A 26,815-nucleotide genomic window follows, 5' to 3' on the forward strand; every position below is an offset into this window, starting at 1 on the left:
CAGCACTTCTAAGTTTACAAAGCTCTCTTAGCTACAGTTTGATTTTATCCTGGTAACAATCTTGGGAAAGGGATATTACTATATATTATCTTATAGGAGGAATGTCTTGACAGCCACTGGCCTTCTTTAAACCACCTACAGGCTCTCTCTCTTTTCTCTGACCTTCTTTCTACCCCATATACCTCCTCTCCATTCTTTTATACTTAATAGTTTCTACACTCTTGCCATTCTCAGCCTACTTCACTTATATACAAACAGGCCCTTTATAGTCTGCTTCTCCAGACTAATTTCTTGCAACTTGCCTTCAGATAATTTAGGTCCTAGTTCTTTTGAAAAACTTAAAATATACTGAAAACTTCATCCTTTCCCAGGCCTCTACAGCTCTGCTACTTCTGAATAGATAGTTGTCTTGCCTGTGTTCCCCCTCCAAAAGCCTTCCATCTGATAAACACCTACTCATCTTTCAAGTCTTTACTCAAAGGCCACCTCCTCTCTGAAGCGTTTTCCAACTCATCCAAGCAAAATAATTATTCTTCTTTTACTTGCTCATTGCACGTACTGTAGCCCTAGCCAATTACAGTGATAATTTCACAGCCCTGAAATCCATCTATATGCTTGTTTTCTGCCTGAAAGCCTTGGAGCAACTTGAAGACAGGAGTCCTATCTTCTAATTGATCTTTGCTTTCTTAGTACATACCATGATTCAGGTGTTTAACTGGGCATTTGAGAAATACTAAACAAATAAGTTAAGGGCCCTCAATTTTATTTCCATTTTGAAAAAATGGGAATTAAATAATATCCAAATGACTTCCCTTAAGCTCAGAAAACAAGACCCTTCTGGAAGCTACCTCTGAAATAGCACATGGGTAGAATAGACATAGCCATGTTCCCTGAAGATTGCAAAAGAGTTGAATGCTTAAAGTTATAAAGTCATTGTCTCAGACCTCATCCCTACCAGTATCCCCTTTTCTTTTCCCCAATAAATTCATAATTATCTGAAATTTTGTTTTGCTTGACTTCATTTAGAATTCTGTCTTGACTTCAGATCAAGTTTCTCACTTTCCTATTGATGACCACATTTGATCCTCATAATAACCCTGGAAGGTAGGTGATGTGACACTTATTTTATCAACAAGGAACCTGAGGGCCAGACAAATTAACTGACTTGGTCAAGGTCACATAGTCTATATGTGGCTGAACTGGATCTGGAACCCAGGTGTTTTGATTCTCTGCTCCAATGCTTTTTCCGCTCCACTGCTGAAGGTCTCACCTCAGGAGCTACCAAGGTCACCAACCTTCCTTTGCCATAGGCTTGAGTCTGAAGACTTCACTACCCAGACATATTGTTCTGCTTGGTTGGCATCTGCACTCCCTCACATCTCCACTTCCCTTTTCTTTTAGATCCCATCTTCCAGAGATCAGGGATGCTAGAGTCTTTCACAGCACACCCCTGGCTGTAATCTCAACTCCTAGACCTGTGCTTTCTACCTTGATGATACTGACATGCTAACAGACTGACTGGATCCTCAGAACCCAGACAATTTCCTGCCTGGAGCTTTCCCATATTACAGAATGCCTGAAACCGACCTTTCCCAGTAAGAGACAAGATACAGGGTCCACGAGGGCAATATCTGAGATTCCTTGAGAAAGTGGCCTGGGATTTTGTACCCTGAACCTCTGGAGTAGGAGGCAGTAGACAGCAAACAACAACAACAACAACAAAAAACCCAAAACAAAACAAAACAAAAAAACCCCAAACAAAAACAAACAAAAAGAAAACAAACCAATAAGCAAAACCCCCCTAAAACCCCAAAACAACAATACTGGGGAATCGTGATCTTCTAGTGAAGTGTGTGAATGTGAGGGATGAATGTGAGGGATGATGGAGGGATGAAGATTAAATTATAAAGTTAGTAAAGAAATTGTCTATACAGATGCTTCCTCCCACCGCGAGACACCAGAAAACTAATGTAAGAGATGAAAATGACTATCGTACTAACAGTCCTTAGTGAAAACTGCTCAGCTTGCAAACCTAATGACTGTGCACACATTAGCACTGTGGATGGCCAATTTTCCTATAGGCATAATCTGATTACAACATCTAACTCTATGCCTAGCTTGCACAATGGCCTGCTCAGATAGCATGGTTTCCAAGGTATGGCTTGAGGTAACAGTAGCCCTACATATTTCTGTAGGCACACATTCACTCAACACCTATTTGGCAATGTGTTTGGGTATTCTGGAGAACTAGAGAGGAGCCCTTCTGATGTTTTAAAATCCACCAAACAGGCTAGGGAGCAGAGGCAGTTTCTTTGTTTTCTCATTAGAATCCAATCCTTATTAGCAATCTGCTGTGGAAACTTGAAGGCCCACATCTAGTCTGGGATAACAGACTCAAAGCAAGACTGGTTTAGAAATATTTGCTGCTGTATTGCACCTGCCAGTCAAGGTTTTCAAAGAAGACAGTTCAAACTTGGGGTCCCTGCATGAGCTTCTTGGAAGGGTAGTGGTAGGTTGGATTAAGCTTAGTGAGAGAAGTGGCCTAGAACTCAAGACTACAAATGTAAAGAAAGAAGCACAAAGAAGACATGTGATTTGCTTGCAGGCACATAACCAGTACATAGCTAGCATTCCAAACCAGATACATCTTATTCTAAATATACTGTGCACATACAATCTATTTGCTTGGCTTTCATTTATAGTTAGAATTTATTAATGTGCCAAGTGTCCTAGTAGGCAATTTCCAGACATTACCATCACAGAAAACTTACAAAAAAAATTATCTGACTAGGTGTTTAGCACAGTGCCTCACAAAGGATAGGAATTCAATCTGTTGGATGAACAAATTACTTGAACTAGAGGTAATTATTGACAATGTGAATGGCAGTCCTTATGAATGTGGTAATCAGTTTTCTTTTAAAGCTATTCTTCTAAATGACTCAGAGTTAGAGATCATTTACTCTGGCAAACTAGATGGTGAGCTGAGTTTGGCTTGAAGATTTGTTAATGTAAGAAGAGGGCTTTCCTCCTAAGGCTTGAGCCAAGGAAAGCCAGTGGTCCTGTTATACAAATTCTGCCATAGTTATTTGCAGTAGATTATATTCAAGATGACTGAATTAGCAATCAGAGGGTCTGAGCTCAATTTTTGGTTCCATTTGTTAAGTGACCAGTGTAGCAAGTTAGTTAACCTCTTTGAGGTGTGGCATGTAAAATGGAAATAATTGTCCCTATGATTCAGAGGAGAATTTTGAGGATCCCATTTATGAAAATCTATGCACCCTATAAATAGACACATGTTAAGTATTTGGTTATGGCTTAGGGAGATTAAATTTTATTTATTTAACTATTTTTTGGTACCAGGGATTGAACTCAGGGGCACTCAACCACTGAGCCACATCCCCAGCTCTATTTTGTATTTTATTTAGAGACAGGGTCTCACTGAGTTACTTAGCACCTCGCTTTTGCTGAGGCTGGCTTTGAACTCATGATCCTCCTGTCTTAGCCTCCCAAGCTGCTGGGAATACAGGTGTGTACCACCATGCATGGAAGATTAAACTATAAATGTCTATCAAACACATGACATCAAGACATCCAGGTAAATAAATAAGAAGAATTAAAACAACTTTCTCGTTTTTCTTTATTGTAATTTTTTTTCCTGTCTATGTGAACTCTCAGTTTTGGCACAGTACATATTCACCCAGAGGCCTTGGGCCTCTTTCCCAGAGATCACACTGGTTAGATAACCACAGCTTTCCAACCTGGGAAAATATTAGAGACAGTGTAATGGCTACAACTGGGCTTTGTGAGGTAGAAGTACAAAGTAGGAGTTTGAAGGCCCACATGCAATGTCTCTGAAAATAGCAAGCCCACCATATGACCCAAGTGGCCTTTGGTGGTGAGGATTTGACCCCTCACTGTAAATCTCAGAGTTACAGAATGGCTGAGGTGCTACAGAATATAGAGTGGAACGAGGAGGATGTTTGAAATCAGGGGGCTCAAGTTCTGGCCCTACTGTTTTCTGGCTGTGTAACTATAGGCCAATCACCTCTCTTCTCAGAGCTTCATTGTCTTTGAAAAATTTAAGAAGGAACCCTTACTTTACAGGATTCTTATGAGAATCAAATCAGGTAACTGCTCTTCTCACTATAATTTTCCATCTGAATAGCAAATATTATTAGAAGGCAGGTTAATCTTTGACTTCACAAAAGGATATTTGGTTGCTGATATTTCAAAAGAATTTTGAATCACAATCTCAGGATTTGGAGAACCTTTATAGAGCACATGCTTCACTGGTTTTCAAACTGTTTTACTTGAAGCCACAAGATTCTGCAAGACTAAGAGGGGGGCTTACCTGCAGTAGTGAGGGACAAGCTGAGTTAGTGAGACACAGGCAAAAGACTGCCTTTAAATCAATAGCTTTACTTGTATCTGGGTACAATGATTCTTAAATTTAATTTTTAGTTTACTGATGTTTAATTATAAATATTAATTCATGGTAATTGCATAAAAACGTTTTTGTGGTCCTGTGGAATGAACCCAGGGTCTTGCACATGCTAGGCAAGTGCTCTACCACTGAGCTACATCCCCAATTGTTTTTGGATAAATAAAGAATTTGGGTTGCTAATGGAAAGTCTATGAATCCTTGGATAGAGGATCGCTTCCTTAAGCTTTAATATTTTATTAATCAGACTTGTTCAAACAACAGATATCCTAGGAGGGGAGTTTTCCATTCCTGGAGGTGTCCAAGCAGAAGTTAGACGAACACTTGGCAATTATTTCACTATCACATAAATTTTCTTTCAACCATGATAGAGCACTAAAGGTTTCTTGAATCAAAATTTTAAAACTATTAATTCCATCCAAAGCATTCCTTACACATTATACATTTGGAGAAACAGACTGAGAAGGTGAAGTTACCAGCAGACCTAAGATTAGAACACAAGTGTTCTACTGGGCACTGTGTTACATGCCTGTAATCCCAGCAATTTGGTAGGCTGAGGCAGGAGGTTCCCAAATTCAAAGCCAGCCTCAGCAACTTAGGGAGGCCCTAAGCAACTTAGCAAGAGTCTCATAAAAATTAAAACAAAACAAAAAGGGCTGCAGATGTGGCTTAGTAGTTAAGTACACCTGGGTTCAATACCCAGTACCTTACAAAAGAATCCAAGTGTTCTAACGCCCAACCCTGTGTTCTTTTTTTATCATCTCATACTATATAAGTTGTCCTGTGGTATAGCTCCTGAAAGTGACATTGAAGATGCACTGTCAGGATCAAGATTATCTCTGGAGTTAGCCATAAATATGTATGTATATGTAAGAGCATCTTAAGGCATATGTAGGTATGTGTATATGATTAATAATTATTGTACCTTTTGCTGACCAATTCTGCATGTTGAACAAGAGGATCTGACAGCTGTACATTATCATGAGTCATCTGGGACACTCAAATCATGCTGCCTTTCTTGTTGCTTTCTGAGTCTCAATTCCTTGTTGTTTAAAGTGAGGATTATAGCAATCCTGTCCCCATAGCTTAATAGTGAGGACTGCCTGAATTAATGAATACATTGCCCACAGGAGTGTTCCCTAAATATGATAGTCATTCCCTGCCCTTGTTTCCTTTTCCTTACCAGGCAAAGCCTTGGCCCACTTGACCACGTGCACAAGCTGTCTCTCGCCCAGTTCATTGAGGCTGGAGAGCAAGGCTGCAAAGGAGTCAGGTTGGTTGTTGTCATGTCCAGCACACACCACACCTGGCTCAATGGCTTCCAGGACATTGAGAAAGATGGGCTGGCACTCATAACCTTCAATGTGTGATACTGTCATCTTCTGGGCTGGTTCCTCAGTGGGGCTGCCGGCACTAGAAGTGTCTCCTTCCTCCTGTAGTTTTAGATTGCCAAGTTTCTTCAGCTTACGGGCTATTAAAAAGGAAAAGAAACTTAAATTTATCATCAGTGACCAAAAGCACACAGCAGAGCTACCCTGTTCGGTAAATTGCCTGAGCTAAGAAAATAAAGATGTTCATACTCCCTGGTCACAGACTCTAAACTCCTTAATAACATGTTATCATTCAACATTGGTGGAATAGATGATTTGTCATCCTATATTCCTGCTAAACCCAAACTTTCTTACCTTTATTTCTCCCCTGATCCTCCTGCCAGGCCACCTAATATACCCTTGCAATTGTTTCTGCCTGAATACAGCCTTCATTATTCATACTTGGAATTTTGCATTAATTCATTTATGAATATTTGTGGTGCATTCATTCATTCAATTACTCATTAATTAATTCAACAGACATACACTATTAGACCTTTTTTCTGAGTGAAGAAAAGGATAGGTACTGGTGCAATCTGATGGAAAATAAATAAATGCCCACAAACAGTTCCAGAAAATGCCACACTTGTAAATGCTACAATAGAAGCATAAAAAAAGAGAAGAAACAATAATATCACTTAATTTGGGGGGTTAGGAAATGCTTTACATGAAAGGGGGCATCTTACCTAGCCCTTGAAGAGTGATGAGAATTACACTATGCAGAGACATAACTATAGAACAATATGGATGGTGTGCATATTTCATATTGAGAAGAGTGGCTATTTATAAGATTGAACACAAATATGAGGGTTGATTTTTAAAGGTGCATGCATATATTATTAAAAGTTTATGCTTTATCTTATAGGTAATATATAAATAATGAACACTGTAAATTAAGACAGTGATGTAAATGTGTCTACGTCTAGGATGTCTAGCAAATTGCCAGGGAAACAGCTCTCTTGAAGGATGATGAAACTTTCTCTTTGGGTGTCTAGTATAGCCTCTTGGAATTTAGTTTGCTTCCACACATACATTTCTATAGTTAAAGCTCTATGAAGATGGAAAAGTTTCTAGGCACTTATGTCACTATGGATTATCAGAGAATAGATGTACAATAATTGAGAATTTAAGTATCAAATGGGAATGAAGTTTAAAAAATGGCCTACATGGTCCATTACATTCTCAGACTACAAATTTCTATCATAACAATTTGGGTGCAATGAACAGGAATTTTCTAGTGTACTATTTCTCACTGAACACTGTAACGAGCCTCAGATGTTGTCAGAATTATACCCATAGTTGAACATGCTCTAAAAGCTGAAATCCTTAACTGTATCAGAGAAATGATGGAATGTCTCTGCCTTTACCATCTGTCTGTAAACTGGGAACCATACTAGGAGACAGCCATTAGAAAGGATAATAGAAATAACATTCTTTTAACAAACCACAATAATCCAAAACTCTAACTTTAAGAACCATCTTCACCACATGCACACACATACACATACACAGAGCTAAAGGTCCTTTGGCATTCCAATGTTTACTTTGTGCTATTTTGCCTAGCATTTTTATTGACATGACTATAAATAATTGAAAAGGTCATAACTCTGAAGTCTAGCATAGACAGATGCACCAGAGTGTATCATAAACCACTTTTTCTCTAATCCTTTTTAAATAGTAATATATTAAAATGGTATAAAACTAAGACAAGTTTGATTTCTCAATTTAAATTGATAAATACAAGAAAACCTACTGCTCATCTATTTCTGCCTCCTGCAGAAAAAGACATATATCTGGAACTGACTTTAAACTCTAATTGGAAAAATAAGTCCTGCAATGCAAACCCCAATCATAGTGTTGCTCAGTAAATCAATGCAAGAATGGATCACATGTCTGTACTGACAATGTGGGAAGAGGACAATGATGGGGTTGGTAACACAAGAGGAGCTCAGAGAAGAACTCAGAGAAAAATAAGAAGAAAGCCTGGGAAACCAACCCTGAGTGCAAGATGACCTTGTTCAACAATCATTTCTGCAGGGCTTGGGCACAGCCAGTAATGAGATATGAGTACCCACTGCCAACTCCTACTTCCCACCAAGGGCAATGGCTGGAAGGTATGGTCTGGGCCAAGTCAATCTTCTTCTAGAGCTAGAGGCCTAGCCTCCACAATATCTCATTGTCTGGTAAATCCATTGTTAACATGAGTTCTCAAACACAGCTCCACACAGTGGTGATGCCTTTAGGATCTTTTCCCTTGTGCAATTTTTACAAGCAGACCCCACCCTCCCCATCAGTGGTACTTTCTGTCCTTGAGCTTAGTAGTTGCAAGACCATGTGATTCCCCTTCTTGTGTTTCAATTTATGGATATCTTAAACCATTTAATTCCACAGCAGTCTTGGTAGGGGGTCAGGGATATTTTTTATTCCTGGTTTGCAAATGTGTAAACTGAGGTAAACACAGCTGTCAAGAAGGAGAACCCAATAATCTAAATCTGCCCTGATGACTTCAAAGTACACATTCTTTTATGATGTCAGGCCTATGCCTCAAAGCTTAACTTTAAGCCTAAAAGAAGAATTGAAGAGTGTTGCTGGGGTTGTAACTTCCTTGCCACTCATCTTTACCCTTGACTCCAAACTTCAGTAATTAGTATCACATCCAGAAGGGAAGAAACAGGAAGCAATGAAAATACTCCAGTCACCTGCCTAAATGAAACCATATTTGGAATATTATAGTGCCTTAAGAGTCACAGCATGACAAAACAGGAAGGGACCAATAGAAATCATATTATCCAGAGGTCACAGATTGAAATACCCTCAGGATCCTCACAGGTAATACAGTGGATGGGTACTTTTGTGTGCACATATGTGTAGGAGAATGGTTGGCACTGTAGTGAATTGGAATGAGTGTCATACTATTGTCCTACCACTGGAAAGGTATTCTAAAATTAAATTAAGTCCTTAGGTGCCATTTGGGGACTCAGATATTAGTCCAACCTTTCAAGTCAGAGATGGGGAGGCTGAACATAGAGAGGGTGAGGTGACCTAGTGGCAGAGCTGGGATTAGAACCAGGGCTCTTATTCCTAATTTAACATGATCCATATTCCATTCTCTCTTTGATAAACTCATTCCTGCACTATCTCAGTATGTGCCTTTCTGAGCTCCTAGAATTGCACTGCCTAATATAGTAGCCACTAGCCATGTGTGGCTATTTAAATTTAAATTAACTAAAATTAAAGAGAATTGAAAATGTCATCCCTCAGTCTCCCTGGATGTATTTCCAGTGTTCAAAAGAAACAGGTAGCTAGATGCTGCTAAATTGCACAACACAGATACAGAACATTTCCATCATCTCAAAAGTTTTATTGAATAGTGCTGTGAATATAGACTGCTCTCTGGGGCAGCTGTTCCATCTGCCATATTCTACTAAAGCTATTGATAAAGAAGAAAAGGATCCAAATGAATTCTATACAGATGAATCCATGAGCTTTTTCAAAAGGTGGAGGGACCCACAGAGCATGGCGCTGGCGTGATCAGTGAGATATAATCTGTCACCTCGACTCTCTCACCACTGACTCAGTTCTCAGTGGGGTGATGACTTGTGGACTGAAGCAAACTCATTACAATCAAGATCAATATGTACAGAGACTGTGGGGAGAAGCCATCAAGATGAAATAATTCCCCTTTCTTTACATAGTGCAAATGAAAACTTGTCTGTCATTTCGCATCCTCTTCCACTAGACCTATAAGGCATATGCATGAGGAAGAGAGGCCACATTCCCGCTTGCATCCAGGACCCGGATAATGTGTTGTTCCTATAGCCACAGTGGCCCAAACCGCACCAGGTGTTCTGGCCTCTCAGCCTAAAGAGGGTGACTGTACTGAACATAATTGAAATCAGATTCCATTCATTCTGCCGGGGGATCCTCTGTTCTCTCTCCATAGCAGAGGCCAGCATGTTGCTAAATGACTTGGAATGCTGGACAATGAGGCTTGCTAGTCTCAGCTGTTACTCAATGCCCAAGGCCTTGTTTTCTTCCATGAAGGCTGCCCCCACACCCCACCCTTCCCCTGCACCTGAGCCCCAGAGTCAAATCTAACTCTTCCATGTGAGGTACAGGCCAGACAGCCACTGTGTTAAGGCAGAGACTCATTGACTTCCTTAAACTGAGTGATGAAGCCAAAACAAAGGGGTCAGTAAAACTGGATAGTACTAATGGTGATTTTCTCTATTATTTCCCTGTCTTTTAGGTCAAGTGGTGACAAGAAAGGACCTTGGCAAAGTTCTTCCTTATCCATATCTGGGCTTGGAGCATCCTGCCTGATATAACTGGATCTTGGGGAGCTCGCTTTCCAGTCCTAGGGCACCAGACTTCTATAGAGGCTGTCTCTAAAGTACCAGAGAAAGATTTTTCGAATCAGATTCCATGGTACATTCCCAAGAGGAAGCAGAAGTGATTAATTTGTAGCTTCTCTACCCTCTGTGGCCCACAGGCACTGTTTCAGCCTCATTCCCTGCCACCCCAAGATATATGCCTTTTTGCCCATGGGTACAGAAGAGGTGAAGGTAAGGTGACATTTCCAAAGTCTTTCCAAAGTTGAAATCCCTCTGCCTAAGGCCAAGAATGTTCTTATCCATATCTCATCATGGAATTTGTAATATAAATGAACCACATTCTTGGGGGCTGGCTTTTCAGATGGCCCCCAAGATCATAAGACCCTAAAGCGTACACATCTCCTTGCAATTATGCAATTGAGAGGTAATCTATATGTTATTGTGCAAGAACTGGGAAGATGTAATTGAAGTCCTAATTCAGTTGGGATTTTAAGGGCGGTCATCTTCGATGGACCTGACCTAATCAAATAAAGCCTTAAAAAGTACTAGACTTTTCCTAGAAGGACACTCACCCAGTAAGAAAGAATAATCTGAACTAAATTGATTCTTTCAACTGAGAATCCAGCCATGCCATGCTAGACCTCGTAGAGAACCATAAGCCGATTAATGCTGAAGCTACTAAATTTGTGGTGATACGTTATGCAGCAACAGAAAGTGAATACACTTTCCTTACATAGATAATACAGGACAAAAGAGTAGGCTTTGGAATCAGGCAACAATCCTGGGTTCAAATCCCAGGTCTGCCAATTACTAATGTAATAGCTCTGAGGCTTTTGTTCAGCTTCTGAAAGATGCAGTTTCTTCATTTGTAAAATGCAGGTGTTGCCACCTATTTCTTAGTCCACTTATGAGAACAAAGCCAAAGAATGCCCAGTACATAAGAATCTCTGTTCCTAAAGACTAAGGGTGAATGGACAGCTTGTAGGTGACCTAGATCACCCATGGGAAAGGGAAGAGAGCAGGATTGACAGATACCAGATATAGCAGGGGAGGGAAGGGTAACAGTATGAAATGAAAAACAGTAGCTGAGTTCCTTCAACTCTTGAATTCCTCCAAAACTAACTTCAGACCTTAAATGTAATTTGAAATGCTAAATGAACATAAAGCATGCTTGCTGCAAGGCTGAAAATTCTCTGTGAAACCATACCAGGCTCACTTATATGAACACATGCAAACACGTGTGTGTGCAAAGTGCTTATATATTATAATGCTTAAATATAAGGGTCATGAACTCAAATACCTTCACAAGTCAGGTAGATAGATAAGTGAGTTAAAAAGTCTGTCAAATGTAAATAGGAAGGTCTGGTGACAGTGATGGTGATTGAAGCCCTGACTAGAGGGAGCCTATGTCAATTTTCTAAACAAACACTGTTCTGGACAAACAAAATTCTGCAGGTGAATTTTGCCTGGAGGAAAGGCAGTTTTTGGCCTCTGGCTTAAATCATGCCAGCCATCTTTCTATCTACTAGGATTAGAGTCAGGGGATCTCACTATATGAGTTTTAGATTGGAAAGTCAGAGGATACTAAATCAGGAGCCAAGGGAACTCCAAAGGAACTTTAGTAATGTCCCTGACCCTCTCTAGCCTTAGTTTCCTTACAAATGTAGGAAGGGTAGTAGTTAAGAACAATGATCCTAGATTCAGACTGCCTCAGTTGTAACACTGGCTCTGCCACTGACCACCCTTGTGACTCTGAGCAAATCTCAATATCTCTGAACCTCAGTTAGCTTATTTGTAAAATGGGGATAATGTCAGTACATGATTCATAAGGTTTTTCAAGGAATATGGGCACTATGATGATATCTGAAATTAGAAAGCAGATTCTATATCACCAAAAGGACTTTCCAAGGCTGAAGCATGGTAAAAAATGTACTAAATTCCAGGAGACAGAATGCACTGATGACATTAAAGTTTTAAAATTCTATTTGCAATAAAGAGCTTATTATTGTTTGGTGGTGGTATCAGAGTGTTCTGTAGATGTGCAACCTTGAACAAATCACTTGATTTCTTATACACCTCAGTTTTCTCACCTATGTAATGGTGACAATCTGACCTGACTAGTGCATAGGGCTATTTTTTAGGAGAAAATGAGATAAACCCAGTGAAAGTGCTCTGAATCCTGTGAGAGTATATGCCAATGGGAAGCTATGATTTTTTCTAAGATACATTTCTAAGAATGTATCTCCAGCTAGAGGACATTCTGAAAAACTCTCCAGTGTTCAAACTATGAGAAATATGGCCTCATGTCTTGGTTATCTGGCACCAAGCCAGAGACTGAGGGCCAAACTGACAGGTTTCAGAATCCTAATATAAAAACAGGATCGAACTCACAGGATTACTGTGCCTTTCGGAAAGAAATATGTGCACAATGCTTAGCACTGAGGAAATTCTAATCAATGATGGCTGTCACTATTGCTGGCTACTGAGTCCCAATTATGCCACTTTAATGCCATTTATCCCAGGAAGTTGAATTTGTTTCTGAAAAAGCTAACTGAAAAAACAGTTTACACACCAGGATCAATGTCTAATGGAAGAGAAAATCAGGGTTAGAAGGATTCCCCAGACATCAAATCAGGTATAGTAGCAGAACCTGAAGGATCCTACAAGTTCCTGTAAGCGCTCCTGAGAGAAGGCAAAGTGGGCCTGAGCAAGTGGCTCTACATATCCCATGTTCTTTGAAACCAGAGAAACAGGACTTTTTTTCTGTACCTACATTTGGGGTCTCCATGTCAGATTTGGTTTGAAGAAAAGATTCCATTTCCAAAGAGTTTGAATGTCCCAGATCTTGTCTAACCCATCCTGCTCCCTCAAAATCAAACATTATTTTTTAGATAAAGAGACCAAGGCCAAAGATATGTCCTGATCAAGGCCACACAGCTAGATTCTGGCAGAGAAAAAGTTAGAACCAGGTGTCCTAACTTCTAGGGTGGTATTTTGTTTTTCCTCTGGTTGAGTAGCATGTTATTGGAGAGAAGGGTCAATGGTGGTAGTTGGAGTAGGGTGGGGAAGAACTAGGACGGGGACAAAAGGCAGGGGACTGAGCCAGTCCTTGGCAGGCATGGAGTCAGAGATTAGCAGGGGGTGCATCCAAGTGGGATTAATAAGTATATGCCAAATTCCCTCTGGCAAGAAGACTCCTTAGCCTTTTCCCCACACCCTCATTCTCCTCCCAGTCCCAATTCTGGGTCAGAAGAATAGCCAGAGGAAAGAATATCAAATTTTATCTTTCAAGGTTTATGTTGGACTATTTAGTCTAATGGTTTTTAGTTCATGGAGGAGTAAATGTAATTAATGATAGAATGATATGCAATGCTGCACATCCTTGCCAAAGCACAGGATCTGGCAGAAACTATTTCCAAGTCTCCTCTCTCTGATTACTGAGCCAGAAGAAAGGGGTTCACTGTCCAGATGCCATCCCGAGTGAGGAGCACAAGGTCATTACCAAAACCCTGCCCATGTGAAATTGCAGAGCCTGGAAATGCTTTTGCATACCAGGCTTTTCCACTGGAAAAAGTAACTACATGAATTTAGAGCATACATGCTTTTACAATTACATTTAAACTGACATTAAAAACAAATGCGAAACAGCCCATGCTGAACAGGTCAGCATGACCTGGAAAGCAAACGAGAGGGAAAAGAAAAAAAAAAAGAAAAAATGTCCCAATGTTAACAGCATTAATTCTGTCAGTGTATTGTAAATAAGAAAATACCATTGGTGTATTAATGGTTTTATTAAAGGAAAATTTCACTAGCAGAAATATGCAACATTCAAACAAATAGAAAGCAGTTAAAAAATAAACCACATTAGCCTTTCAATCCACATTAGGGAACTTCTTTTTGGCCAGGGGATTAAAATTATGCCCTGAAGAGGGGGTAACACCCCTCCTGAAGTTCTTCCTTGGCTTTGTTCCAGAATGTTGCTGAGTCAGGGGGAAGTGTGTGTGTGTGTAGACTGGAGAAGGAAGGGTATGGAAAAGGCAGGCACTTGAAAAGGAAGGGAGAGTATTTCTGCCTCTCATATTTGTCTGCCTCTGGCATCACAAGACTCCATCTCCACCAGAAGGGAACTGGTTTCAATATGGAGGCCCTGGGACAGAGAAAGAGCAAGATATTACAAATTCCAAGTACCTCTTCTTTTATCTCAATATAATGTTTGAGACTGTCTTTGGAAGGTCTCATATGTGATGGAGAGGCAAGCATGGGAGTAATGGAGATTGTGAGAGTCCTAAGGCCAGAATATAGAGGGAAATTCAGATCCACTTTCCAACACAGTCCTAATTTTAAGAGGGAACAAGAGAAGTAGGTACTGCTTCTCAGACATTGCCGTCTACCTCCTTGAGAGGTTCAAGTGTGTGAACTCCTGTAAAGACTCCAACTCCTAAGCTTCTAAGTGTCAGGTAAAGGGTTGCCTTGACTTTAGTAAGATGGAAAAAACTGTCTGACTCCAGTCTTCTCTTGATTTTAAGGGAGAGGCTGTCTGGAATCCTCTCCAGAAGCAGAAATTTGGTCCTTGTATACTGAACATTTGTGGATTAACTACTACCTTTAGCTCACTGATGGGGCCTGAGGCTAAGAGCTAGGTTCTTGGCAGAAGTCTGGAAGAATACATGTGAAGGGAAAACCCTACAAATTGCCTGAGAAACCAGCAAAGATGACCACAGGAGCCTCAGCGATAGACACAATGCTTTCTTGCCCAAGGTAGCACCTTAAGTCACATCAGCAATGTTTCTTCCAGCAGCACACTGTGAAAAGCAAGTGAACAAGACTGTGTCCACCTGAGGCAGTGTCTGGCTGCCATCATCATTACATGTGACGAAGAACAGTCCAAAAACATGCTGCAAATGCCACACTACTTTACAGGAAGCCCCAATCATAACATACAAAACTATATGAATGATAATTGCTACTGTTTCTACAGCTAGTCCTCACAACATCCCTGTGAGGTAGGAAAACAACATCAGTCCCATTTGGGGGAGTCGTCAACAAAGAGAGTAGCCTCTAGCCCCAATGCCAGAGTCTGTATTGAAGACTCCAACTCCTAAGCTCCTAAGCTTCAGACTCCAGACTTTTCCAGGATATCCACTAGAGCCCTCCAGAGCCCTCATTTTGAATGAGACAGGACCGCCTTTCTTCAGTGTTGGGCCGTTCTGAGATGCTTGCAATTGCCAACTCGGAATTTTTCTAATATGAAAGAGAGATACTGTTGAGTGTAGCAGCTTAAAGATGAACTTGCACCAAATAGGCTCCATAATTAGTTGTGTAAATCAGGTACTCTGACACTGGAGGCAGCATGAAAAGTTAGGATGAGAGGGTGATTGTCATTTTGGAATGGGGTCTTTCATTTCTTTTCCTACCTACTTGTAAAATAGAGGCGAGATGGGAAAATGGAAAATTGTTTACCTATAGATTTTATCTTCTTTTCTTCATTAGTGTCCAATGGAAAAAATATTATATATGTTTGTGTGTGTGTGTGTGTGTGTGGATGTGGATGTGTACTTCTCTGCACATAATGGGCAAGGACTTATTTTGGGAGTGGGGAAGGGAAGAGAGGTATAATTAAACAGTTTCATTATAGCCACTCAGAGACCAACACAGATTCCTTATTGGTGGTCTTCTGAATTTCTTGCAGCAGCCAAATAATCTCACAATACCTTCAGCATTCTTAGCCTAGAAATGGAAATGTTTCAAATTAATGTCTGTCTGCCTAATATCTCACTAATCAAAATTTCTGTATTTTATTTTCCATCCTGGGGAGGAGTCCTCAGTTTCTTTTGGTGTTACTGTGACCAAAATGACACTTCACTGTGCAGGCTTGAACCGGTGACCTTACATTTTGGTCAAGATCCATATTTTCACTGGTATGGTTGCACACGCCTATAATTCCAATGGCAGGAGGCTGCAATGGGAGGATTGTAAGTTCAAAGCCAGTCTTAGCAATGAAGCAAGGCCCTAAGCAACTCAGTGAGACCCTGTCTCTAAATAAAATTTTAAAATGCTGGGGATGTCAGCCCAAGTTTTCTATTGGTGCTTCATGTTTACATTGTTTCAACTGCTGACTACCAGAAGGCTAAAATTTCCTCAATGATTCTCACTTCAACCACAGAAGCATTCATCCAATAGGGTATTGGGGAAAAGAAAACATTTATATGTCTGGGTTAAGAGATTTAAAATAGTTTAGCACAGGTTAACTCGTATAAGAAGAACAAAATTTGATTCCAACAGAGATGAATTAGGGTAGTGATACCATTTTCAGTTAACTTCCTAGATATCTGTTGTCTCACAGATATTACCAATAAAGATAATCTGAAGTTTCTGTTGATTTCTGAGTGTCCCTTTACTTTCCACCTTAGTTGTACCTCTAAGGAACATGATCTCCAAAGATGTCCAAAAGTCTCCAAAAAAACATCTTTCTCCGGTAAACTGTCTTTGAATGAGTTAAGCACAAGGAGAAAATACTTTAAACTTTTTGTGATCTTAAGGACTAAATCCTACAATCTATAACAAGAGCTGGCACTCATTAAAGGAAAAATAGAACATTTTCAAACAACTAGGTATGTTATCAGCAAGAAAAATAAAACAAACAAAAAACAACCAAAAAAAACCAAACAAACAAATAAACAAACAAAAAACTACCTTTTTTTCCTGAATTGTTATATTTGGAAAATACTTGCCTTTGTATGTGTGTGTACATGTCCTATTGTGTGCTATGTAATCTTTAGTTTTCTGACTACAAGCTTTGAAAATAGTGCATATGACATCATTTTACTCTCTCAAGACCAACTGAGGGATTTTTGAGTACTCACAGCTACAGTAAACAACAATAAAATCTCTACTGCTATTGCACTTTAAAAAAATCAAAGATTTTAAGTAGAAATTTTATAAGCAAATACTCATTTGAGTATTAGATATGGGGCATCATCAATTTTGATGATTAGAAAAAAAATTACCTCTAACCATAGTTCTCTAAAAGCAAATGCTCAGAGACAGAGTATTTTATATATATATATATATATATATATATATATATATATATATATATATACTGTCCCAGATAATTTGTTTTGGTGGAATGAAGAGATACAGTTTCTCCATATAGAAGTTTCTTTGAGAACCACAATTAGATATATATCTCGCCCCCCCACCAAAGTGTCACCAAATATGTATATGGCCAGCTGAAGGTGGCAATATATACTGTGTAATCAAGGGTTGTTTCAAGAGTTATTCAGAGTTCAAAGAACCAAGAAGAAGAACCAAAAGACATACTGTAAGAGCATAGAAAGAAAAGATTTTGCAGTTGCGCTCAAGAATATGAGAATACAAGGAAAATTGTGTCTCTCATCCAAAACAAGAGTCAGGGTACAATAGTATTTATTGTATGCCTAATATGTACCATTTTAATGCATTTATAATAATTCTTTAGGAAAGATTTTATTATTCCTACAGTACAACTGAGGAAACTGATGCTCAGAAACTTCTGAGGATTTGCCCAAGGTCATGAAGACAGTTAAGTGGCAGAGTCAGGACTACAAACAAGGTTTGCCTTTATCTGAGTCAATCATGTTATTTTCACTACACCACAAGATCTTGTTTTAAAAACAAGAAAGAACCCCAGAGGTATGAGTGCTCAGTCATACATTGTGCATGTTGATGCCAAAATTCATAGGGCAATTTACCCCTCTCTGCCTGCCTTAGTTATATAGAGCTGTCAGACACACTCAAGTATCTGAGAATTATGTGTAGGAAGCAGCAATTCTTAGAATTGACTTACTGCTTCTATCTCCAGCCTGAAAACCTTTAGGGCTCTAGTCTAGAGAGTTAAAGGAGAAGGGAACTCCTAGTAACTGAGTTTCACATTGCTAATACTTTCTGACACTTTGTTGCCTAACAGGAGGTATAGGGTATTTGATCATTGGATGGTTTCTAGGCCTCCCACTTTAGTGATGAAATTATGTAGTAGCACCATGTTGGGGTTCTGGGTAGATGTGGGGATGCTAATCTGACTGCGTACAATAGAACTGGTAAAGTCTAGAACAGAACGTTCAGATAACCAAAATATTTAGTGATCACTTTGTGTGATGCTGAAACATTGTATTTATTAGAAATAATTTATCTAGCACACTTTTGGGTCAGGATTATGTACCTGCAACCATTACATGACTTGGGAAATAGCTACACTTTGGCTTTTGCATCTTATCCTTTGTGTATGACATCAATGCTACAGGCCTGACATGGTATACATTAGTAGATTTAGTAGCCACTGATGCATATTACTTAGATATGCTGAGTATGGTCTGCTCTTGATCATTAACACATTCTTGACTGTGTCTCCTGGTGAGCAATGACATCTGTAAAATAGATGAACTAAGCTAGGCATACTGTCTGCCTAAGCACAGAGTCCTTATCTGTATGTATGTTTTCTAAAATATAAAATGTAGTCTAGTGAACAGTGTTTTGGTATGATATTAACAGATGTTATTTGAAAAAAGGGTACTCTGGTTGAATTAATTTTAAGAATCCTGAGTTATCAAGCTCATCAGGTAACTTTACTGCAGTGCACATCAGGGCCTGTTATATGCTAATATACAATATAAATCTTCCCAAGAAGACCATAATATATGTTTACTTCACTTATTTGGTCAAGGAAATAATTTTTCATAAGGTATGCCATGGAAAGTTTTCTTAGAACCTATACGAAGAACTGCAGGCCTAGACAAAGGCAATTTGGGGGGGGGCGGTAATGCAGTATTGCCCCTTATACAAGCCTTGGTTTAGACAAGTTATTCCTCATGTATATGGTCAGTCCTTGTAGGTATCATCCGAAGCACAAACTACTAGAACCAGGTACCAATCCAACGTGTTTAACAAAATTTGATGCTAGATATTTCTCTCTACATAGCCTAATGACTCCATTTGTAAAACTTAAGCCCACACTAGAATAGGATTCATGCTGCCATCAATTCCTTTAAAAAATCACACATACAAATAAGCAATATGTCAAGTGGCCATGCCTGTCTTATGGTCATAAATCTGCAACTGCCTGAAGTGAACCCTCTAGGCATAATAATCAAGTTCATTTTCAATGTGATTACAGCATTCCTTCCCCATTTCCCCATCTCTTGCCAAATTAAACTACTGGATGTTCCTCAGTTCCTCAATGCATTTTATCATGACTCTGTGCCTTTATTCAAACTCTGCTCTTATTCTTTAATGTCCTTTCCCTTCTCTCTCACTAAACTTATTCCCAATAATTTCCTACTTATCCTTTACAGCCAAGGTGTATTGATTATCATTGTCTCCCTTTATTTAACTTTTCAAAGCAAGGATCATGTTCTATTCAAGTTTTACTTCCTTCAAAAGCCTAGCACAGTGTCTGGTACATAGTTGGTACTCAATAAATACTTTTTAAATTAATGCATATGAGTGGATAGAAAGGTGAAAACACTAGTTTTTTGTCTGGTTGGAAGGATGGTGGATAGATGGATGAATAAATGATGTGAAGAACCATGCCATAAATGGTATTTCATCATTGGAATCACTCTCTTGCATCCAGGAAACATGATCTGGAAGTAGCAATTCTGGATTTCTCTTGCACAGGGAGAATGGGGAGACAGCTTCCATCAGGACTGTCTTCAACACTGGAAACCAAGGATATTCATACCGTCCATGATGAAATCAGACCATTTCCAGGGGGTCCCTGGGCCATCCTCCCAAACAGAGAATTCATAAAGATTGTTAAAACCTGCAGATATATTTGATTCTTAGATGAAGAATTCAGTCTCCTAGTAGGAAAGAGACTTCTCAACCTTTGAAGGACATGCTGCACACCTCAGAATCTCACATGCTCTGGGGATCCATGTTCCCTCTTCTCTTCTGGAGTTTGGTTGCCACCTGAAATTTGTGAAAGGCCTACAACCTTCCATGGGCCAGGAGAAGGTATAAACAGATGTCAATGCTATTTACTAAAAGCTGACAATTCAAGAGTTGCAAAACACAAAAAGAAATAATGTTTCAAAAAGAAAAAGGGGTGAAAGTGGGATAGAAGGAAGGGTGAGATGAGAAAATGACAGGAAGGGCAATTATTTTTTTTTCTCATTCCATCTTGGAGACTGAGAGTGTATCCTTGGGAAGTACAGAGAAAAGTGAGAGATGGCTGGGTATTTATTCTAAATATGGACTATGAAAAGCCACAGTTAATTCACTGGAGGGAAGGTCTGTATCTGGACAGTTATATTTATAAGTGTTTTCTTAAGTGAAAAGTAGATAAGGGATTTAAATTTTTGAAGCAATTAATAATATGTGGTTTTCAAAAAGTAGCAAGGAATGAACCAGGTATAAAGAAAGGCCTGTAGTGGATGGGCATTGAGAGCCTGCAGGTATTCTTTAAGGGAATCATCCTAAGAATACAACCAGCCACAGTATCCTTTCAGAAATAAGAAATAACTGCTAAGAGACAAAGCAAGGACAGGCATGTAGGCTTAGAAGCAAAAGGAACAAAGCATCTATGAATTCAAAGCTCCCATCACCAGTAAATGGAACACTATAGAGAAAGCCAGATTAGATGTCTTGAGACCTTGAGTCCAAGCAGCCATCAGCTGCAGTGCCAGCTTCTCTAAGATACAGAGACAGCCCTTCTACCCTCCACTCCCTCAATAATCTATCCATCCAGTCTACATTTAGACACATAATGTTTCTGATGTAGTTGTGAACAGGGATAGCTCAAATTACTATTCAAGTCAATGCACTCATACTTCTGGGAACAGTGGAAAGACAATCCAAGAAGTAGCTGGCTGGTAAATTTAAAATCCTTCCTGTATGGATTTAGACAGAAAATCCAAAATTACTAGCACCAGAAATGTCCTCAATGAAACCCACTATTCCAATTTTATAATGAGCCTCAGAAGAGAGAAGGGACTCATTCTTAGTTGACACTTTGGAAAATACATCATTTTGATTTGACTGAAATTATATGAATTCTTCAAAGTAATCAAAATGTCTATGCTAAACCAAAATCTTATGAATATAAAAGTCTATTGTTATTCACAAGGGCCACTCTGTATTGATGCTTTTCTTTTCTCCATTGTTTGAGTACAGGTGTGGTGTGGGCTGAATTTGTAGGTTAACAGTAAATTTGGGAGGGGGGGTGGAAATTAAGGGAGGAAGGCAAGGGATATGTTCAGCAAAATGCAAAATTTTGTTATTTCAAACGGTGGTTTAAAAAGGCAAACAGTTGGATTTTTACTGACATGGTACTTGAGCATAGCATATAATTTTCTTAATTACTAAAATAAGCTTCCAAACAGGATCCTGATAGTACTTTTTTTAGTTTTAGGTGATCAAGAGTGCTTTCTGGTGATTCTCTGCCTGTAGAGCTATTACATGTTAGAGGGCATGCCAAATCACTCAGGATAAAAGTCACTTAGAAGTGCTATGAACAGCCTTCCCAGCTAAATTACTAGTGACTTAACTGTCATAATAACCCTCACATTTGTCTAGCACTTTGTCATTTATCGATAATGTTCACATTCACGTCATCTCTACTCACTGTAACAGTGAGGATGGCATCTCTAAATTACGGATGAGGACATTGAGGCTCAGAGGGGGCACACAGTAAATAATGGAGCTGGTCTTTTAACCTAGGTTTGTTTGACTCCAAAGGCAAGGCCATTTACACATCAAATATCCTCGTAGCATGTGGGTGTTGAATGAAGTTTGCCAGTCTTAAGTTCTAATGCCTAGCATTATGCTTTACACAAAACAGACAACTAAGTAAATATCATGGGAATGGAACTGAAATGGAATCCAGCCACAGCACTTCTCAGTTTGTCTTCATGTGTTGACCACACCTATTCAAATTTGAGCACTCTACCCAACAAACCAATCTGAAAACTTACTGTACCACTCTCCAATAAAATAATTTACCAACTTATATATGACTGCTTTAGAGTATAGTGAAATTATATGTTATACACAGGCTCTTTTTCAAAATGGTTCACTGAAATCAAGCCACAAAGACTCTCTTACGAAGGAGGATATTGGCTAAGATGTAGTGTTATGTCTTAAGATTTGAGCCTGTATGTATGAGGACTTTTGACTTGAATCAGCATAGGTTTGCAATTCCTATCAGTAGATGGCAAGCCACAGGTCTCTCTACCTGGAAGTCCATATGTCTTAGACATAATTCTCAGAAAGCCACATAATTGAGGGTTGAGTGTATCAGAATCTTTGCCCCGGGCTTGCAACATTCATATGAAAAAAAAATTCTTTTTCTGATTCCTTGGGCACCTTTCCTGGCTTTCCCTCTGCACTCAGCACCCTAGTCCTGTGTCTTCCTCCCCACTGCATATCACAAATTCAGGGTTTCATTGGCAAACACCAAGCAAACAAAAAGAAGGTTGGTTTAATATTTGAATTTCATCTGATGTGGCTGCCTAGAAAGCCATTCGCAGGGCATCTGCCTGTCATGGCTGGGAGTACTAGATGTTACTTAAGAAGCTTCTGCTTAAACTGCCTGAGATGGAGCCTGGGTCAATTTGTTTGAGATACTTTTGTCGGCTTAAAGAATACTACTGGTTGTGGGGAGGGAAGGATATAGTTATCTAAATGAAGAACTACACATGGCCCTGCTCCAGAGGTAGAAAACAAGTTGGTGTTTAAAAATGTGCACATTGGCAGACAAGGCATTGAGCACCTCACAGAAAGCCAGAGAAGGACAATTGCTCTAAATTAGCCTTGTGAGGGAAGGAGGGAAGGCTGGAATCCAGGCACTTGGGTTTTCCAAGCTGATAATGAATAATCAGGTATGAGGCTGTAATTTTGGGCACTCAGAAATAAGCTTGCCTTTCTTTGAGCTACATTTCTAAATCAAAGTAGACTAATGAGCTTGCTTTTCTTAAGAAAGATGCATCTTTTGAAGAACAGCAGGCAGCAGGGAGGACCCTGGCATTGGGCAGATGTAAACATGAAGAAATGGAGAATTTGGAGAGGGAAAAGTGTCATTTAAGTGGTGTTGAGCCATTCTGGAATAGTGACAGTGCTCATGGTAGACACAGGCTCAGGGGACAGAGAGCCTATGCTAGAGGGTCACGCTCAAAAGAGCTGTATCTTCCTTCTCTCAAGCTATTGCACTACAGAAAAATATTTTTGGAAATGATCGATAGATTTATAAATAAAAGGGAATGATTAAAAGGCTATGATAGGAAATTGGCTCATTTGACAGCCTAGTCACACGCTCCAAAGGGAAACAGCTTCTCATTCCAGGTGGCTGGCTCTATAACATAGGCAGCAGCAATTAGCTGAGGGATATTCCTGGGTGTTCAAGGCCAGTATGTGCCTGGGTCATCCTGCACCTGTGACTATTCTGGATTCCTTAGTTCCCTTGTCCTTACTACCATTGAACAGCATCAGGCTAGTACCCTTATGTCCCCTGGGAACTCTGCCCAGTCAGGTCCATCTTCACTCATCTACTGTTGGCCCCTGATCACTGCTTCACACCTCCTTCTTCTATGCTGAATTCCAGAGTAGGGAGTGGAGTGGTTAAAGGTAAAGTAGGCACTAGCTGGCTGATGGCCACATTGGATATGAAAAGGTTAGCCTGCATCTAGAACATGGCTATTCCTCTTGGAAGCATCAAAGAAGAAAGTCTAATTTAGAAAGAGAACTAGAGAGTGACGGAGGGACAGGGTGGGAGAAGGAAAACAGAAAGAGGACAAAAAGAATCATACCTCCCAGAGTCATCCCTGCTTCATAGCATTTCCGGAGACGACAAGATGGACAATTTTTCCTTCGAAATTTATCAATGGTGCAATCATTTCTGCTGGCACACAGGTATTTCTGTTTTCCTGGGAGAACAAATACAAGAATAGCATATATGTTAAGGAAATACACCAAGTATTTTCTAGATAAAAATGGCATGGAAATATATACTACCTAAGAAGAGAAGTGAACAATGGTCCCAAACAATCTGATCACACAGAATTTAACAACTAAAAATAGGCAGGTTTAATTTGGTGCTATACTATTTGGTTTTCATAGGTATTTTTTTGTGGAGTGAAATAATACAGGACCTGTTGATACTTCCATTATTAGTACTACCCAATGGTTTTTAAAATAAGATTCTCAATCTTTAATAAAAAGCCAGGAATGCCCATAAGGAAATGATCATTCGTTTACCATGGTTCAACCAACATTTCTTCCCACTGACACCTGTAATCATTCATGGAATCATAAGACACTTATAATTTGTAACGCCAGTACAGGTAAAACTTGCATAAAATAGAACTCCATGGGATTCCTGTTTTTAAATTGTTCATGTTCATATTCCCAATCTTGCACATTATATAAATATAACAGATCAAGTCCACACTTTGTGTAGTGAATCACAGCAAGCAAAAGGAAGTCCTCTGAAGTCAACAGAAGAACAGAACAAGGATCCTTACTTTCTATATTATCTAGAGGAGAAAGAGAGTCTCAGAGATACTTGAGATAATAGTTACTCAAAGATTTGGTAGTTCACTCAAAAACATCTACTTTGTTCAATACTAAGTTTCTTTGACTCCAGTACAAGCCTGGCATATAGTAGACATTTGACAAACATGGATGGACTGAATATCCCTGTGCATCTCTCTTTCTGTGCATTCAATAGTTATCAGTAGAGATAAACAAAAATACATCTTTGGCTACTTTGAAACCTGCAGAACTTCGCAGTTCCAAAGCACTAAGCCTGTGCATCCCTTTACAACACCCTTTCTTTGAGGAAGAAAAGTTAATTTTTCCTCATATTTTTTGCTGTGCTTTGGTTTACTGAATAGAATGGAATTTTAAAGAAGCTTCTTTTGGTAAAGAAGTAGCATTTGTGGCAGTAAAAAGGAAGAAAAACTAAAGGGTGATTGCTACTTGATAGTAGGAAAGGAAAACATAGCCAAACATAAATTTAGGTACAGCTCATCTTTCTTTTCCCTTCACTAAGCCTAAAGTGTGCAGATAAGGTGCTGAAATATATCTATTAGAGTAGGTTATTTTATGTATCAGATTTAGTAGTAACCAGATCAGCAAAATAGTGCTTTTAAGGGCCACTTGTGAGAACCTGAAGATAGCATTATAATAATAAAGAATTCTTTCTCCTTTTGAAAAATAATTTTTTTCTTGTTTCTTTCTTTTCCTTCTTCTTTCCCCCCTCCCTCTGTCAAAAATATATCCTCAACTACTCTGAAACATGAAAAATTCTTCTATTCCCCAGGCCACAGAGCTTAAAGGTACCGTTAAAAATCACACCCATACAACCGTTTCATTCCAAGAATGAGTTTTGAGGAAATGATTTGCTGAAGAAGCACATGAATCAGAGGTCCCTGAAAGAAGAAATTTTTGCTACATTGGGCACATAGCATAAACTATGTCTATGTGAGGAGTTTTGCCTATGTTAATAAAATAAATAATCTCAGCAGCACTTTGGGGTAAATATTATTATTACTTTATTTAGTAGGTGAGGAAACTAAGACCTCTAAGTCAGTACTCTTTCCCCTGCGTTTCTACTATTTCTATTTTATTTTTCTCATTTTCTTCATTTCCTAACCTCATTTTCTCAAGAACATGTTTTTATGGCTAAAGCAATATTAGTTACTTTACAAATAATATTGTGAGAAAATTATTGTACATATCTGTGCACATTTCTTTAGTACATTTCTTAAATATAAATTCTTATATAAGGTGAATTGCCAAGTCAAAGTATGCAAAGTTTAAGGTTCATAGTAAATTTTCTGATATTCTCTTTTTATGTTTGCAATCAGTGCATTATATTTATACATAGTGGACTGAAATGGATCAGGGAGAGGGAGGACAGGAGGAAAAGGGGAAGTGCTGGAGAATGAAATGGAGCAAATTATGTTATATGCATTCATAAATTTATCAAACAAGACAGTACTCTAACTGTTGTACCAAGGGATTTTATTTGTATAAACAGAATACATAATTTGCTAATAGCATTTTTTTCCTCCTGAAAACTGAGGACTACAATATGTTCACAGAAAGGATGAGTGCCATTCAATCTTTGGGTGTCAGCTCCTAGAAAGCAGGCCCTGTATCCAATTCCAGTAGTTTCAGTTCCAGTGCTGTGGTGTGCTTGAAGTGGGACACTTTCACAGTACTGGTGCTGCTATGTTCCTCCAAAGTAGCTCATCACAATGATTACTGAAAGAAGTTCAAGTAGGAGAACTTGACTTCTTTGAGAAATTTCTTCTTCCAAAAGAAAATTCTAGTTCCTGTACTGCAGTTTTCAAGGAGCATGGAATAACACTTCAAGAGGAGTTTTAGATTCCACTTCTGAAAGAAGATCACCCAACCTTAGGAATGAAGCAGGTTCCAGTTGGAAAAAACGAATCTGGGTTTGTTCAATTAGAAACTCAGACCATTTTTTACCTGTGGATCATACTTTTTCCAAGGATGCCTCTTGACTTGAAACAAGGTGACCTAAAATATAGACGTTATTTTTGATTTACCCAGGAATAAGTGCAATGCCCAGTACAAACAAACAAATTGCATATTAATTTCACATTCACAGAGTATTTATACATGCCAGGCATGGTATTCGGTGCTGAAGTAACAGAAGAAAACATTTG

At 39.1% G+C, this 26,815-nt stretch overlaps 1 protein-coding gene across 4 annotated transcripts in view; it reads right to left on the reverse strand.

The window, feature by feature from the left end:
- The window catches only part of Ar (androgen receptor), a 175,306-nt gene that overhangs the window by 12,270 nt on the left and 136,221 nt on the right, over positions 1-26,815 (reverse strand). For 3 of the 4 annotated variants that reach the window (XR_011705582.1, XR_011705581.1, XM_027935871.3), the window contains 2 exons: positions 23,927-24,043; positions 5,625-5,912 (listed from right to left, as the gene is read on the reverse strand). Coding sequence is in view for 2 of the 4 variants with exons in the window: in XM_027935871.3 (XP_027791672.2) it covers positions 5,625-5,912; positions 23,927-24,043 (405 nt within the window). In the remaining 2 variants the exon portion in view is untranslated. Of the gene's footprint in view, positions 1-5,624; positions 5,913-15,326; positions 15,387-23,926; positions 24,044-26,815 lie in introns of those variants that run through there. The other variant, XM_071606031.1, reaches the window with a different exon arrangement.

This window comes from Marmota flaviventris, chromosome X (assembly GCF_047511675.1).
Source record: "Marmota flaviventris isolate mMarFla1 chromosome X, mMarFla1.hap1, whole genome shotgun sequence".
Lineage (NCBI taxonomy): Eukaryota > Metazoa > Chordata > Mammalia > Rodentia > Sciuridae > Marmota > Marmota flaviventris.